Raw genomic sequence first — 12,677 nt, forward strand, 5'->3', positions numbered from 1 at the left:
GAAAAAAAAATATATATATACTAGGGGGTTACCCCATGCTCGCTTCGTTCGCCAACCCCCATGGCCCGCGCTACCCGCCAGCCACTTCACGTCTTTGCCACTCATGTTGTGAAGAGGGGGGCTAAACACACCCCACACATATGAGCTCTAAGTAAAGAAAATCAATTTATACTGTACTTTGACCTTGTAAGTCATTTAGATTGATCTGTTTTCTGGGGTATGTCATTTGGGAGTCATTTTCTCATTTAACTAGACTTTTTTTAACTTGTTGCAATAACAGTTCCTACTCTATCCTTTCTTTTTGCATCTGAAAAGTTTCAACCAGTTTTTATACTGTAGCACTAGAAGTGGATCAACACAGAGTATTAACTTGTGGTAAAAACCAACAAACTAATTTGTTTGGATGGCATTAAAATAGGCAATGGTGAATGTGTAAATTTGGTTCCATTGGAAGGCATTAGTTACAAATTGTCTTTTAAAACTAGCTTCATTCTTAGAAGATGCTAGATATTCACATAGTTTGTTAAAACTTGCATTTTTAAATTTGCTTTAGAAAGTTCTTACAACCCAGATAACTGCACATAATAAGTGAATTTTGGTGGAAGTGCCATCTTTGCATCCAAATGATTACACAAATGAATGCCTGCATTTGTCTAAAATACTTTTCAATAAAGCCTTTCCTAATAACTGTAGTTTTGTATTAATGACATGTTTCTCGCTTGATGTATTTAGATGTTTTATTAATGAAGGTTTAATTACTGCTGTTTTCTTTTTTTTTTTATTAATGTGACTGAATGATTTGCACAATAATAGTTGCATTGAGACGCTTGTCTTGCTGCAGTCTCCTCACCAGTATTGCATTTAAGTATAGACACAAACATTTCTATGTAACACACATACAGTCATTTAACAAGTATCAAAATTATTTAGGGTTGAACAGCTGATAATTTGTAAGGTGGACTACAGAGTAGCAAGATATTTTATATAAATTGCCTATGGAAGCCAAAGTAAAGTAGTCCATAATTTTGTATCATGTTGTCTAAAGATAGTTTAATCTGGCTGGAGTGCAGTTATATTGTGTCTTTCAGTATTGTGCTGTCATAAACTGAAGTGAGATGACAGGCAAACAGCCAGTTCTGTAATTAGACCTAAAGCACCTAAATCGCTTGTTATGTTGTATAGTTGTATGCATTTTCCAAATGCTGTAGATAGTGTTGATTGCAGGTGATACACTGTTCTCATGTACTTGGTGCATTACAATAATGGAATCTGACTTTCCCTTTTTGGAATGAGATCATCAATGAAATATAAGTAATACTGTTTTCCTCTAGCAAAACATGGAATATTGGTGCGTAACACACTACATGACTTTTCCAGTTATGTTAAGTTGTAGCCATCATTTAGATAATCTTTTGAAAACCAAAATAACTTGTGGACAGTCGCGATGCATACCTGTGACCTTTAGTATGACACCCCCAGTGCTCTGCAAATCACTGCAACAAAATCAAATTGGTTTTATTTTATTGTAGTGAGCAGCCAGTTTCAGTAGTGAGTTGTTGTGCGCACAAGAAAAGGAAAGCTAGAGTGTCTGGTTGTTTGAAAAGGAAAGAATATGATGGACATTGTGAGCTGAACTTGGTATAACCTAACTATGAATTTCGCTCTGATTGTTGGCCAAATTAGATTGTTTCCAGATACTTTTTGTGACATAAGAGTCTTGAAACTGAAAGAATCGGGATGAAATCTTGCAGTAGTCACCCATCTATTCTCACAAACTTCTACAAATGCTTACCAGAGTCTATCCTCACTCAGTGCATTACATCCTGGTCCAGTACCTACTCTGCTCATAATTGTAAAACACTGCAGGGTGATAAAGGTGGCCTAGAATATGACCGACACCCAGTTGCCCTTATTTCATGGCACATACCACACTCAGTGCCTTAGAAAGGCAAACAAGAAAATTAAAGATCTCAGCTACCATGCACAGCTGATTCCTACTCATTCATGCTTTCTGGTAAACGGTACAGGACCATTGACACTCGCACCATTAAATTTATGGACAGTTTCTACCCACAGATTATATTCTTGCTATATTGTCAGTTACAAAAAACACAATGAACAGTATGCATGTGTGTATGTATATATGTATAATTTTTGTGTCTGTGTCTTTTGTTGGTGTTGTTTTTATGTTCAGCTATACTGAGGAAACATGCAAGTAAGAATTTCATTATACTGAGAACATACTGTACATTAAAAACATTGACTAAAAAGCCATTGTCAAAAGCTAATCTTGCTGAATATGGGTAAAATGTATCAGCCATTGGCAAAAAAGTGTAATAACGAAAGAGTATGAGTTGTCAGTTACAAATATTTTAAATTTGGATTTCTGAACAGTATTATTAGGCAGATATTTTATATTTCTCCTCTTCATACAGGAAAAATTCTGTTTCCAAAGATTAGACTCTTGCCAGTTCTTTGTTGAGATCTTATCAAGTGACATCTGTTGTTCAATTACAATACAATACAATACAGTTTATTTTTGTATAGCCCAAAATCACACAGGAAGTGCCGCAATGGGCTTTAACAGGCCCTGCCTCTTGACAGCCCCCCAGTCTTGACTCTCTAAGAAGATAAGAAAAAACTCACAAAAAAACCTTGTAGGGGAAAATGGAAGAAACCTTGGGAAAGGCAGTTCAAAGAGAGACCCCTTTCCAGGTAGGTTGGGCATGGAGTGAGTGTCAAAAGAAGGGGGTCAATACAATACACAGAACAGAACAAATCCTTAATACAGCATAAAAATAAAAATTTTAGAAGTACGGAGCAGAATTTAACAGTAGATGATATCACATAATAAGATTTGGATATTTTTAGAGTCCTGGAGACCTCATCCATCAAGCTGCTTCCCCCATTTGGGTATTCCACGGCTGAAACGTTGATCGGCCAGTTAATCCGATGAAAGGACCCCTCTTTCCCATGATTCCTGTGATCCTCAGGGATGACTTTACCATAGGCAGGCAAACAACTTGGCAGGTGGGCCGTGGCACCAATTGCCACATTTGAGTACCGAGAAGAGAAACAGAATAGGTATGGGTTAGTATTCAATTATAACTATCATGTTATTTATGTTTTAGTGCTAATGACTAACAACAGAGATGCAGTATGTACAGTTAATCAGCAGCTCTTGTCAGGATATGCTAAACTGAAGTAGTGAGACTTCAGCTGGGATTTAAAGGCTGGGATCGAAGGGGCATCTCTCATAGAAGCAGGAAGACCATTCCACAGTTTAGGGGCCCTGTAACTAAAAGCTTGACCTTCCACTGTTATTTTATTAATCCTTGGAATCATAAGCAGACCGGCATCTTGAGATCTTAATGTGCGCTTAGGTTTGTATGTCATGATAAGTTCAGACAAGTAAGCTGGACCTTGGCCATTTAATGCTTTATATGTTAAAAGGAGGATTTTGAAATCTGCCCTAAATTTAACCGGGAGCCAGTGTAAGGATTTAAGAACTGGAGTTATGTGTTAATATTTTCTTGTTCTTGTAATAATTCTTGCAGCCGCATTTTGGATTAACTGGAGGCTGTATAAAGATTGCGGGCTGATTCAGTAAAATTAATTGGGATTCCAACTGAGTTAAATGATGACAAAATATTGCTGTGATCAGCGTCATTCCCTCCAACAATTAACATCTGTTTTATCTGTTTTTAAAGACAAATAGTTATCATTCATCCACTCCTTTAATTCGCTAACACAACTAATTAAAGACAACATCGGAGAAACTTCATTAGATTTAAATGAAAGGTATAACTGGGTGTCATCTGCATACGAGTGAAAATTAACATTATGTTTCCTAATGAGAAATCCCAGTGGAAGTATGTAAAGTGAAAACAGTAATGGCCCCAGTACTGAGCCCTGCGGGACACCATATTGAACTTCTGTATATAATGATGGAGTACTGTCAGCACATTTCTGTACATATTGGAATCGATTTGATAAATTGGAACTAAACCAAGCGAGCACGGGGCCTGTAAGCCCAACATCGTTTTCTAGCCTGTGCAGTAAAATAGAATGGTCAATGGTGTCAAATGCTGCACTTAAGTCTAACAACATAATTACAGTGGAATTTCCTTCATCAGAGGATATCAGAATGTCATTTACAACCTTTGTTAGTGCAGTTTCTGTACTACGACCAGTGTGAAAACCAGACTGGAATTTCTCAAATAAATTGTAAGGTGTGACTGAAGCTGACTGGCGACTACTTTTTCTAGTATTTTAGAGAGAAACAGTAAATTTGAAATAGGCCTATAATTATTTAGTATGTGTGGGTCTAGGTCTGACTTTTTAAGTAAAGGTTTAATGACTGACATTTTTAGTGCATCAGGTACAGTGCCATGCAGTAATGAACTATTGATACTGTTTAGAATAGGCGCTGCAAGAACATCCATTGCACTTTTTACTAGTTTTGTTGGCACTGGTTCTAGGGAACAAGTAGTGGGCTTCATTTTAGTAATTAAAGTTGACTTCCTGCTCAGTTACAGGATTAAAATTATTAAAGTGCTGAATGCAATGTGCGGCAGGATCTGCTAAGCTAGTATTTGGTTTGTACTGTGATGCTGAGATCTGGGATCTTACATTTTTAATTTTCTCATTGAAGAAGTTAATAAAGTCTGTACTGCTAATATCTGTTGGTATTTTGCACTGTTGATCTGAATTCCCATTTGTTAATTTAGCCACTGTTCTAAACAGTACCCGAGGATTTTTATTATTGCTATCTATTAATGTAGAATAGTATTCTGAGCGAGCTTTAAAGAGGGCTTTTTTATATTTATTAACACTCTCTGTCCATTCAATTTGAAAGACGTGTAACTTTGTTGTTCTCCATCTGCGCTCCAGTTTTCGACACTCTAATTTCTATGTGCTTTGATCACTTTTGTTTTAAGGGGAGCCACTGTGCCCAGAACCTCTCTCAAGGTCACATTATAATGTGATGTTAGCTGATCTAAATTGTTTTCTACGTTTACATTTGATGTTAACTGATCTAAATGGTTTTCCACAATTACACTCGACTTACTCAAGGTATCTATAAGATATCTAGATGTCGCACTGTCTTTGTTTTAATCTGTGAGTGCGTTGGCATGGGCAGAACTAAATCAAATGTAATTAAGAAGTGATCGGAAATAACTTCATTTAATGGAGCAATATTTAAATTTTGAATTTCAACTTTGTAAGTTATAATTAAATCTAATGTGTGGTTATGATTATGAGTTGGACCACTGACAATCTGACAAAATCCTACTGAATTTAACAAATAAGTAAAACATTTGCTAAAAGTTTCAGTTTCCACATCAATGTGTATATTAAAATCCCCCATCAGAACTACGTGATCATAATTTATAGCCAAATCAGATAGAAGGTTGTTAAATTCAGTCATGAACAATGAATATGGCCCTGGTGGTCTGTAGACTAAATTAGAATTCAATTCAATTAGAACATTAGATCATGAGAATAGGCCAATGGCAAGTCTAAAATAGATGGTCAATCTCCATACACCTAACTCCTGCTATGTATCATCCAGTCCAGTTTTGTAGGTCCCCAAAGTACTACTGTCTACAGTGTTAATTGGTAGCTTGTTCCACATATTAGTGGTTCTTGGAGTGAAGAAAAAAACTATATGAAATTTCCTTTTCATCAGCTTCATTCTTGTTCAAGAACTTTTTTAATGGCTGGAGTCCATTATATTGATTCTCTTCATAAATGGAAGTACTATCATTTCTCTTTAACCACAATTGCTTAAACCAGCAGAATTCAGGTGTTTCAATCTTTCCTCATTGCTAATACCTTGTAGCTATTTTTTTCTATTACTATTAATCAGATTTGACTGTTTGCTATTTTTCCAATACATGTACTTTAATTAAAATAGCAATGAATCCTATCAGAGAATCTCCAGTTTTTTATATGTATGTATGTTTAATATAAATATCCTTTAATTTTCTGACCCACTTAATCCTGTTCAGGGTCACAGGGACTAAAGCCCATCTTGGCGTAGTCAATGGTAGTTAACAGTCCTGTAAAATGACTGTATTTTTGAGGTCACTCTAATGCACACACACATTCAAAATCATAATGGGCTGATTTAGAGTAACTATTTCAGTTTAACTTGTCTTGTCTTTTGAATATCAGAAGAAAATCGGGATACCTTAAGGAAAACCTGCATATGTGGAATACATGTGTTCCTTCTCTGGAATGTATTCCTGCTATGTATGTAAATGTGTATGTACATACTTTGTATGTGTGTATAATATATAAAATATAGTGTGTATGAAACATAATTTAAAACTAAGTATTGGTGTTCTTGCTTATGCAGGTGTGCTTTATTGGTACGCGGCTTTAAATATTAAAAAGAACCTCTGAGACTGTGTGTGCACATACCTGCATGCAAATGTGTGTGCATTTTAAGCCATTTCCATGCTGTCATTGTGCTGCACCACCCCTAAAAGCTTATGGGTTAAAAATTGCTGTAAAGAATTATAAAAAGACTTTCTTTTGAGTTCAAGTTTATTTTTATGTGTAATTGTAAGAATCTTTAAAATTTTTGTGTTTCCAAGGCTGGTGTGACATTGCAGGTTTTAAGGCAACTTCTAGCAAGAGATCATATTATTATACCAAGTGCAGTTATTTCATTTGAAGGTGTCAAATTAGGAATTAGGGTAGAAGCTAACTATTTATACATTTTCATCATGTCATCAAACCTTGTATTGTGCTTCAAAAGTACTCTTAAGTTTTGGTTTCCAGTGAACATGAAAATAAAAGAATAAGAGGAAGAGCACTGTATGAAAGTTAACCATCAACATTAAAAGCAAGCAGGTAGTTACCACCTTTGCTGTAGCTCATTCTTTCCTTTGTGATGAGAAAAAAAACACACTGTTAAACTTAGACCATATTTGTTTTGTTGTTTGCACTGTCCAAAAAACTGACTTTCCTTGCAGCAACCATAGTTCTTCACTGCTGTGTGCATTTTATATGTTGTACTGCTGGTTGAAAATCATTGGAAAATAGAAGCCAACCTTAAAACTTGTGACTCGCTTAAAGAAAATCATATTAGTTTGGTAGGGATTAAGAGAATGTGTTACAATTGTTATCTCACTGCACAGCTGATGGTAGCAAGTGTGCATTGCCTCCGTATGCAACTTGCCATGATTTTATTAAGAATGTAAATGAAGTAAAGAACTGAAATTTGTTGAAAAATCCTTGCAGTGTGATGTTGGCTTTAATGGAGAAGTCAGTGTGTAAGAGCCACGTGCCTTTTCAATGCTCTGAAAAGATCCATTTTTGATGTTTAAAAGTTACATTAATGAGAATAAGCTAGAGAAGGCGCTGTGGCAGTAAAGGAATGAAAAGGTTCAACAAGTTAACCATATTATTGTTCATTTTTATTTTTCTTAAGTATGGCAATGTCAGTTTTCTGTATAGCATATGCATTTAACAGTACATTTAAATTAGATTTTATGCGCAATGAAAATTCAGAAAAAAACAGTTGTGTGAAAAAATAAGTACCCCCCTTGGAAATGGTTGACTCTTTCAACATATTTAAACAGGTAAACATTAGCTTTTCATGTAAACAGTGCCTATAGCTAAGGTCATATACCTAAATAAATGACACATAAAATTGATGCAGATTAAAGGGTGCATCTATTCTCATGATTTCAATGAACAAAAATGCACATTTGTCACATAGACAAAGTAAGCACAATAAAGTTTTTCACCACTTCAGATTCATAAAAGTAGAATCAGATATTCCAGATTGGGTGCCAGTGATTAGAACTTCATTAAGTCATTGGCAAGTAGAACTAGTTTTATTTAAACTGCAGATATGTAAGGGTGGTGTTCTCCTCGCCTTTGACATGTATGGTGTCATTATATCAAAATCAAAAGATCTCTCCAAGTCCCCCAGAAAGAAGGTTTTGAATGCCTATGAGTCTGGTAAGGGAATTAAAAAATATCACCAAATTATTAGAAACTAGAATAGTAAAACCATTTGTTAAAACAGGGTTATTTGTACAATGGTAAGTCTGTCTGTTTCAGTCATGTCATGTATTTACTAGCCTTTGTTCACCAGATATGCCTTATGTCCCTTTCTCTTTGTGCGTCTTGTTGCCGTTACTCATTGGACATTCAAGCCCTTGTATCCCTCTTTCCTTGTGCATCTTTCTTGCCTTTCTTTTGTCAGACATTAAAGTCCTATTTTATGCCCCACTTGCATACGCCACACAGTTTACTATTTTATACCGGACAGTTGCCTTAAGACATTGAACATTCCCATCCTCTTGTGAACGCCAGCACTATGCCTGGGCAAGAGAATAGATACCAGATGGACACTACATATAGAGTGAGAGAGAAACCTTTCCACTGTAAGGTAGATTTCAAACTTTAGATTACAACAATTACTAGTTTGTTCTGGACTGGCCAGCACATCGCAAATTTAGCCCAGGAGCTGACCGTTTAATACTAAAAGAAATCTCCATAATTTACCACTGGATTTGCAGGTAACTTTTGCAACAGTTGGTGTCTAAGTGCCTGCATCTGTAATCGGAAGGGGAACGCCTTTGCTGTCCAAAAAGAATGTTGGAACAAGAATACAGTTTGCCATTGAATATACAGGCATCCTGGAACAATGCACTCTGGACAAAGGAATCAAAAAAGTTGTTTGGCCACCGTAAAAGAAGACATTTCTCATGCAAACCCAAGATTTCGGAAGAAGAGCATCATACCAGCCGTGAAGAATGGTGTTGGGAATGTTATAGTTTGGGGTTCTTTGAGCCTCAGGGCCTGGGCAGCTTGCAGTCACTGAGTCAACTAATAATTCTGCAGTATATCAAAAAGTGCTTGAGGAGAATGTGAAATGTTTAAACCAAAAGTTGACTTTGAACCGGAAATTGACTTTTTAGCACGATGAAAGCAGACTAGCAAATCCACCAAGCATTGTTTTAAAAAGAGGAAATGGAGGGTTATAGGCAGGCCTAGTCAAAGCCCTGATTTGAATCCCATAAAAATGCTATGGGAGATTTGAAATAAGCAGTACATGCAAGAAGCCCCCCAAACATCTTGCAATTGAAGGAATTTTCCATTTAGGAGTGGTCAGACATTTCACAGCCTATGTCAGAGACTGGGGGGCAATTATGCAAAACATCTACAAAAATAATTTCTGCTAAAAGGGGTAATACCAGCTTCTGAATCCAAGGGTGGACTTCCTTTTTCCTCCCAGTAGACCATTATACAGTATCTGTTAATACTATTGTTGAATAAATGACCAAAAAAATCAATTTTTACTTGTGTTTTTATTCAGGTATATCATTTTTGAATGAAGATTTACTGTTTGCCTTTTCAGATATGTTGAAAAAGCAATATCCATGGGGCGTACTTTTTCACATGTATTAGATTTACACTATGTAGAAATGTTTACATGTTAAACCAATCCCATTACCAATTTTCCAATCCTGTCATATCTTGTGTTTTCATCTTGTAGTGGCAAAACACATTCCTTGAGTGTCTGGTGATAGAAAAAAAAAGAAAAAGTAAAGTTTGCTCCCATGCTTTAAAGATGAAAAGAATCTTAGAGACACAATGTTTTGGCTGTGTAGCCAACCCTTCCTTTATTCTCTAAAATAGGTTTTAGGTCAGTTTTATTCATTTATTTCACTGCATTTCATTTCAGTATACTTGCTACTTTAAGCTCTGTCTTTAGAGCAGAAACAGGTATGGCTGTGATAGACTATTTCAGGCCACTTTTTAGACTGCTATTGCAGGACGGTAGATAGTAGTAGTATTGTCACTACTGTTACTACTTACTGTTGTTGATCAATAGGATATGGGAAACTTCCTATTTCAAAGGCTTTGCCTCATCAAGGCCATGAACCCATAAACATAGCATATATAGTAATTTACAAAGTGGTGTTTGAATATTCTGCCATTCATGGCCTTCTTTAGTATGCCTTTGGGTTTCCTGCCTTATGTTTGAATTTTTAAGTTAATTGTGGTTTTAAAAAATTAATGTCTTGCTCATATTTTAAACACAGTAAATTTAAAATGAGTCCTTGAAGTATAGTAGTAATTGAAATGTGTTAAGACTTTGTAACACAAAGGGGGCAGGTATATAGATGTGATGTGGCCATCTCAATGAAGGAAACAAATAAAACCATGGCTAATCTAATAATTAATTTATTTTCCTTTAGCAATGGTTCTCCCAGCCACCAGCCGGAGCCTGTAGCTCAGATCACAGATGTAAGTTTCAATTCTCCTGGGGGTGTGAATTGTTTGGGATGAACTTGGGTACAAGGGACAAAATGGACAGACAGGACCACTACTGAATGATTAACTGGTCTGTGTAATTTTAACTTTGCATCACTTGTTGCTTATTATGCCTGCTTCAAAGGCTTGCCAAATAGTAGTAAATTATTGTATTAGCAGGCATCACCAAATTACCCCTGAGTTTTCTTCACAAGTTAGCAAAACTGCATAATGAAGTACATCTGTCAGAAACCTGTGGATCATTGAAGAGATTATTATTGGGTGCAAGTAAAACTAAGTATTTGCAGTCTTTGATGTGATTGTTGAAAGACCGGTGTACATCACCGGCTCTACTGTATATGATCCACTTTCTCTATAAATATTCTTTGGTATTGAGCAGGCATTTTAGTCACCCAGAATTAATCCTCAAAATATTTTTTTTCTAAAATGCCCAGAATATTCTTAATTGAATTTGCACAACTGAGTTTTGACATGTAAATTTTGTGTAGAAGGCATACTACTAGACTATACAGTCCTTAACTTGAAATTTGTGAGGGTCCTTGTTATTTAAAAATGTACTACATATTTTGGTAATTTGTGACTTAAACCTGCCACATGAAGTTCTTGGTGTTTTAAATTTTTTTGGCACTTTCCAAATTTTTAATTACATGTATATCATTACCACAGATATCATAGTCCTCCTGAAATATGATTAAGCCAAGTTATCACTCAGCAGTTATTATTGTAGGATTGTGGGGCATGGTCAGGTTTAAAGAGCTGCCTGGATTTTGATCAGAGCAGAGAACTCTCAACTACTTTCTGCTCCTGTATAAACTTGAATAGATAACTTTTAGGAGAGGGCTGGACTGGCTGGTGTATCAGTAAAATTGAAGTGAAATTCTGCTTTGCAGTTGTCCTGCCATCTTCTTAGAAGTGACTGCGGGAGCCTTCAGGTATATATGATTTTGTTTTTGCTATTAATGACTTTTAAATGAAGTGGGTGAATTTTACCCTTTCCTGTCACAGGTCTTGTGAGGAGTGTATATATTTTTAAAAGTAATTCAAAGTTGCCCTGCACTTTTGAATCCTATATTTTGTCACTGGCTAATTTTTTAAGAAAGTATAAGAGTCAATTGCATGGATATTTTAAAGTTGTGTGTCTCAATTGATAGTTCTCCAGACATTGTGAGTTATCACAGCAGTTAACAATCTGTCCCAACACTCTTGACTTCTGCCAGGTATCCATATTCTTCTCTGAATGGAAGTGATGGACATTATGGCAGAGAATGCACGTAGTGCTGACTCAACATATTTAGAAAATGAGCTTTTTTTCTAAAACATAGAAAATCAACAGAAAAAAAAATGCTGGGAGTCATGTTTATGCCTTACTGGCATTACTATGTTATGGCACATGAGCAGTGCATACATTCCACATAAGGGGAATGTACATGTAAATGCTTTGGCTATGTCTGGACTGTGTGACGTGAACAACACAGACATAAGGAACGCATTCCTTTGCCAGTTCTAGTCTGGGCATCAATACACCTGGTCATTGTAAATGATGAATATACTGTTAGAAAAGCAAATCTTTGCTCCACTTGTTCCTAAGCAGAAAATATGCTGATTATCAACTTTCCTTATATGAAGCTAAAATGTTATTTTCAACCAATATTTTTGGCAAGATATGTGACTATATATGCTGTAGCTACTTATATGATCAAGGTATACAATAGCTCACTATTCTTACTTAGAAAATAAGGTATTTTGAGTGTAAAATAGCAGCTCAGTCTCTATATTTTGTACCTGCCATCTAACATTAAAAATCTCATCCAGCTTTTTGCTGCTGAATTTATAATGCCCATTTATCATGATTACATTTATTCCTGATCAGATAAACAAGACTCTTAAAAAAAAAAAAAATGTTTTACCAAATCAAATGGCAGTTAAATCTTTAAGTCAAACAGACTGAGTGTTTCATTTTCATTATGTAGCAGTCTTATCTATCTGCTGCTATAATTTGCTATACTTGGATAACCAGTGCCATTAATCCTTGCATGTTTTTAATGGCAGCACAGTCGAGCAATGGTTAGCCCCAACTGCCTCCCAGATTTGCAAGCCTGGCCCTGAACTGCCTAGTTTGCACATTCTCCATGCATATCACTGGGTTTCATTTCTCTTCTTAGTGACATTTTAGGTTAGATGTTGTCTCTAAATTGCCCCTGCTGCTGAATATTAGCTTTTCACACTTGCATATTTAAAAATTTGACATTTTATTATTAAATGCAATCCTTAAACCATGACGTTTAGGTTTTAAAATGCAGAGAGGCACACATTTTTTTTCAATAAAGTCTTGTGAAAAAAGTAAGTACATCCCATGAAATGTTTTTTTCTTC

General features: G+C 35.8%; 1 protein-coding gene across 2 annotated transcripts in view; it reads left to right on the plus strand.

Moving 5' to 3' along the window:
- The window catches only part of tfcp2 (transcription factor CP2), a 101,923-nt gene that overhangs the window by 66,951 nt on the left and 22,295 nt on the right, over positions 1 to 12,677 (plus strand). Inside the window, exons 9-10 of one of the 2 annotated variants that reach the window (XM_039746794.1) lie at positions 10,230 to 10,278; positions 11,196 to 11,237. In XM_039746794.1, the coding sequence (XP_039602728.1) occupies positions 10,230 to 10,278; positions 11,196 to 11,237 (91 nt within the window). The remainder of the gene's footprint in view (positions 1 to 10,229; positions 10,279 to 11,195; positions 11,238 to 12,677) is intronic. The other variant, XM_039746795.1, reaches the window with a different exon arrangement.

This window comes from Polypterus senegalus, chromosome 3, assembly GCF_016835505.1.
Source record: "Polypterus senegalus isolate Bchr_013 chromosome 3, ASM1683550v1, whole genome shotgun sequence".
NCBI lineage: Eukaryota > Metazoa > Chordata > Cladistia > Polypteriformes > Polypteridae > Polypterus > Polypterus senegalus.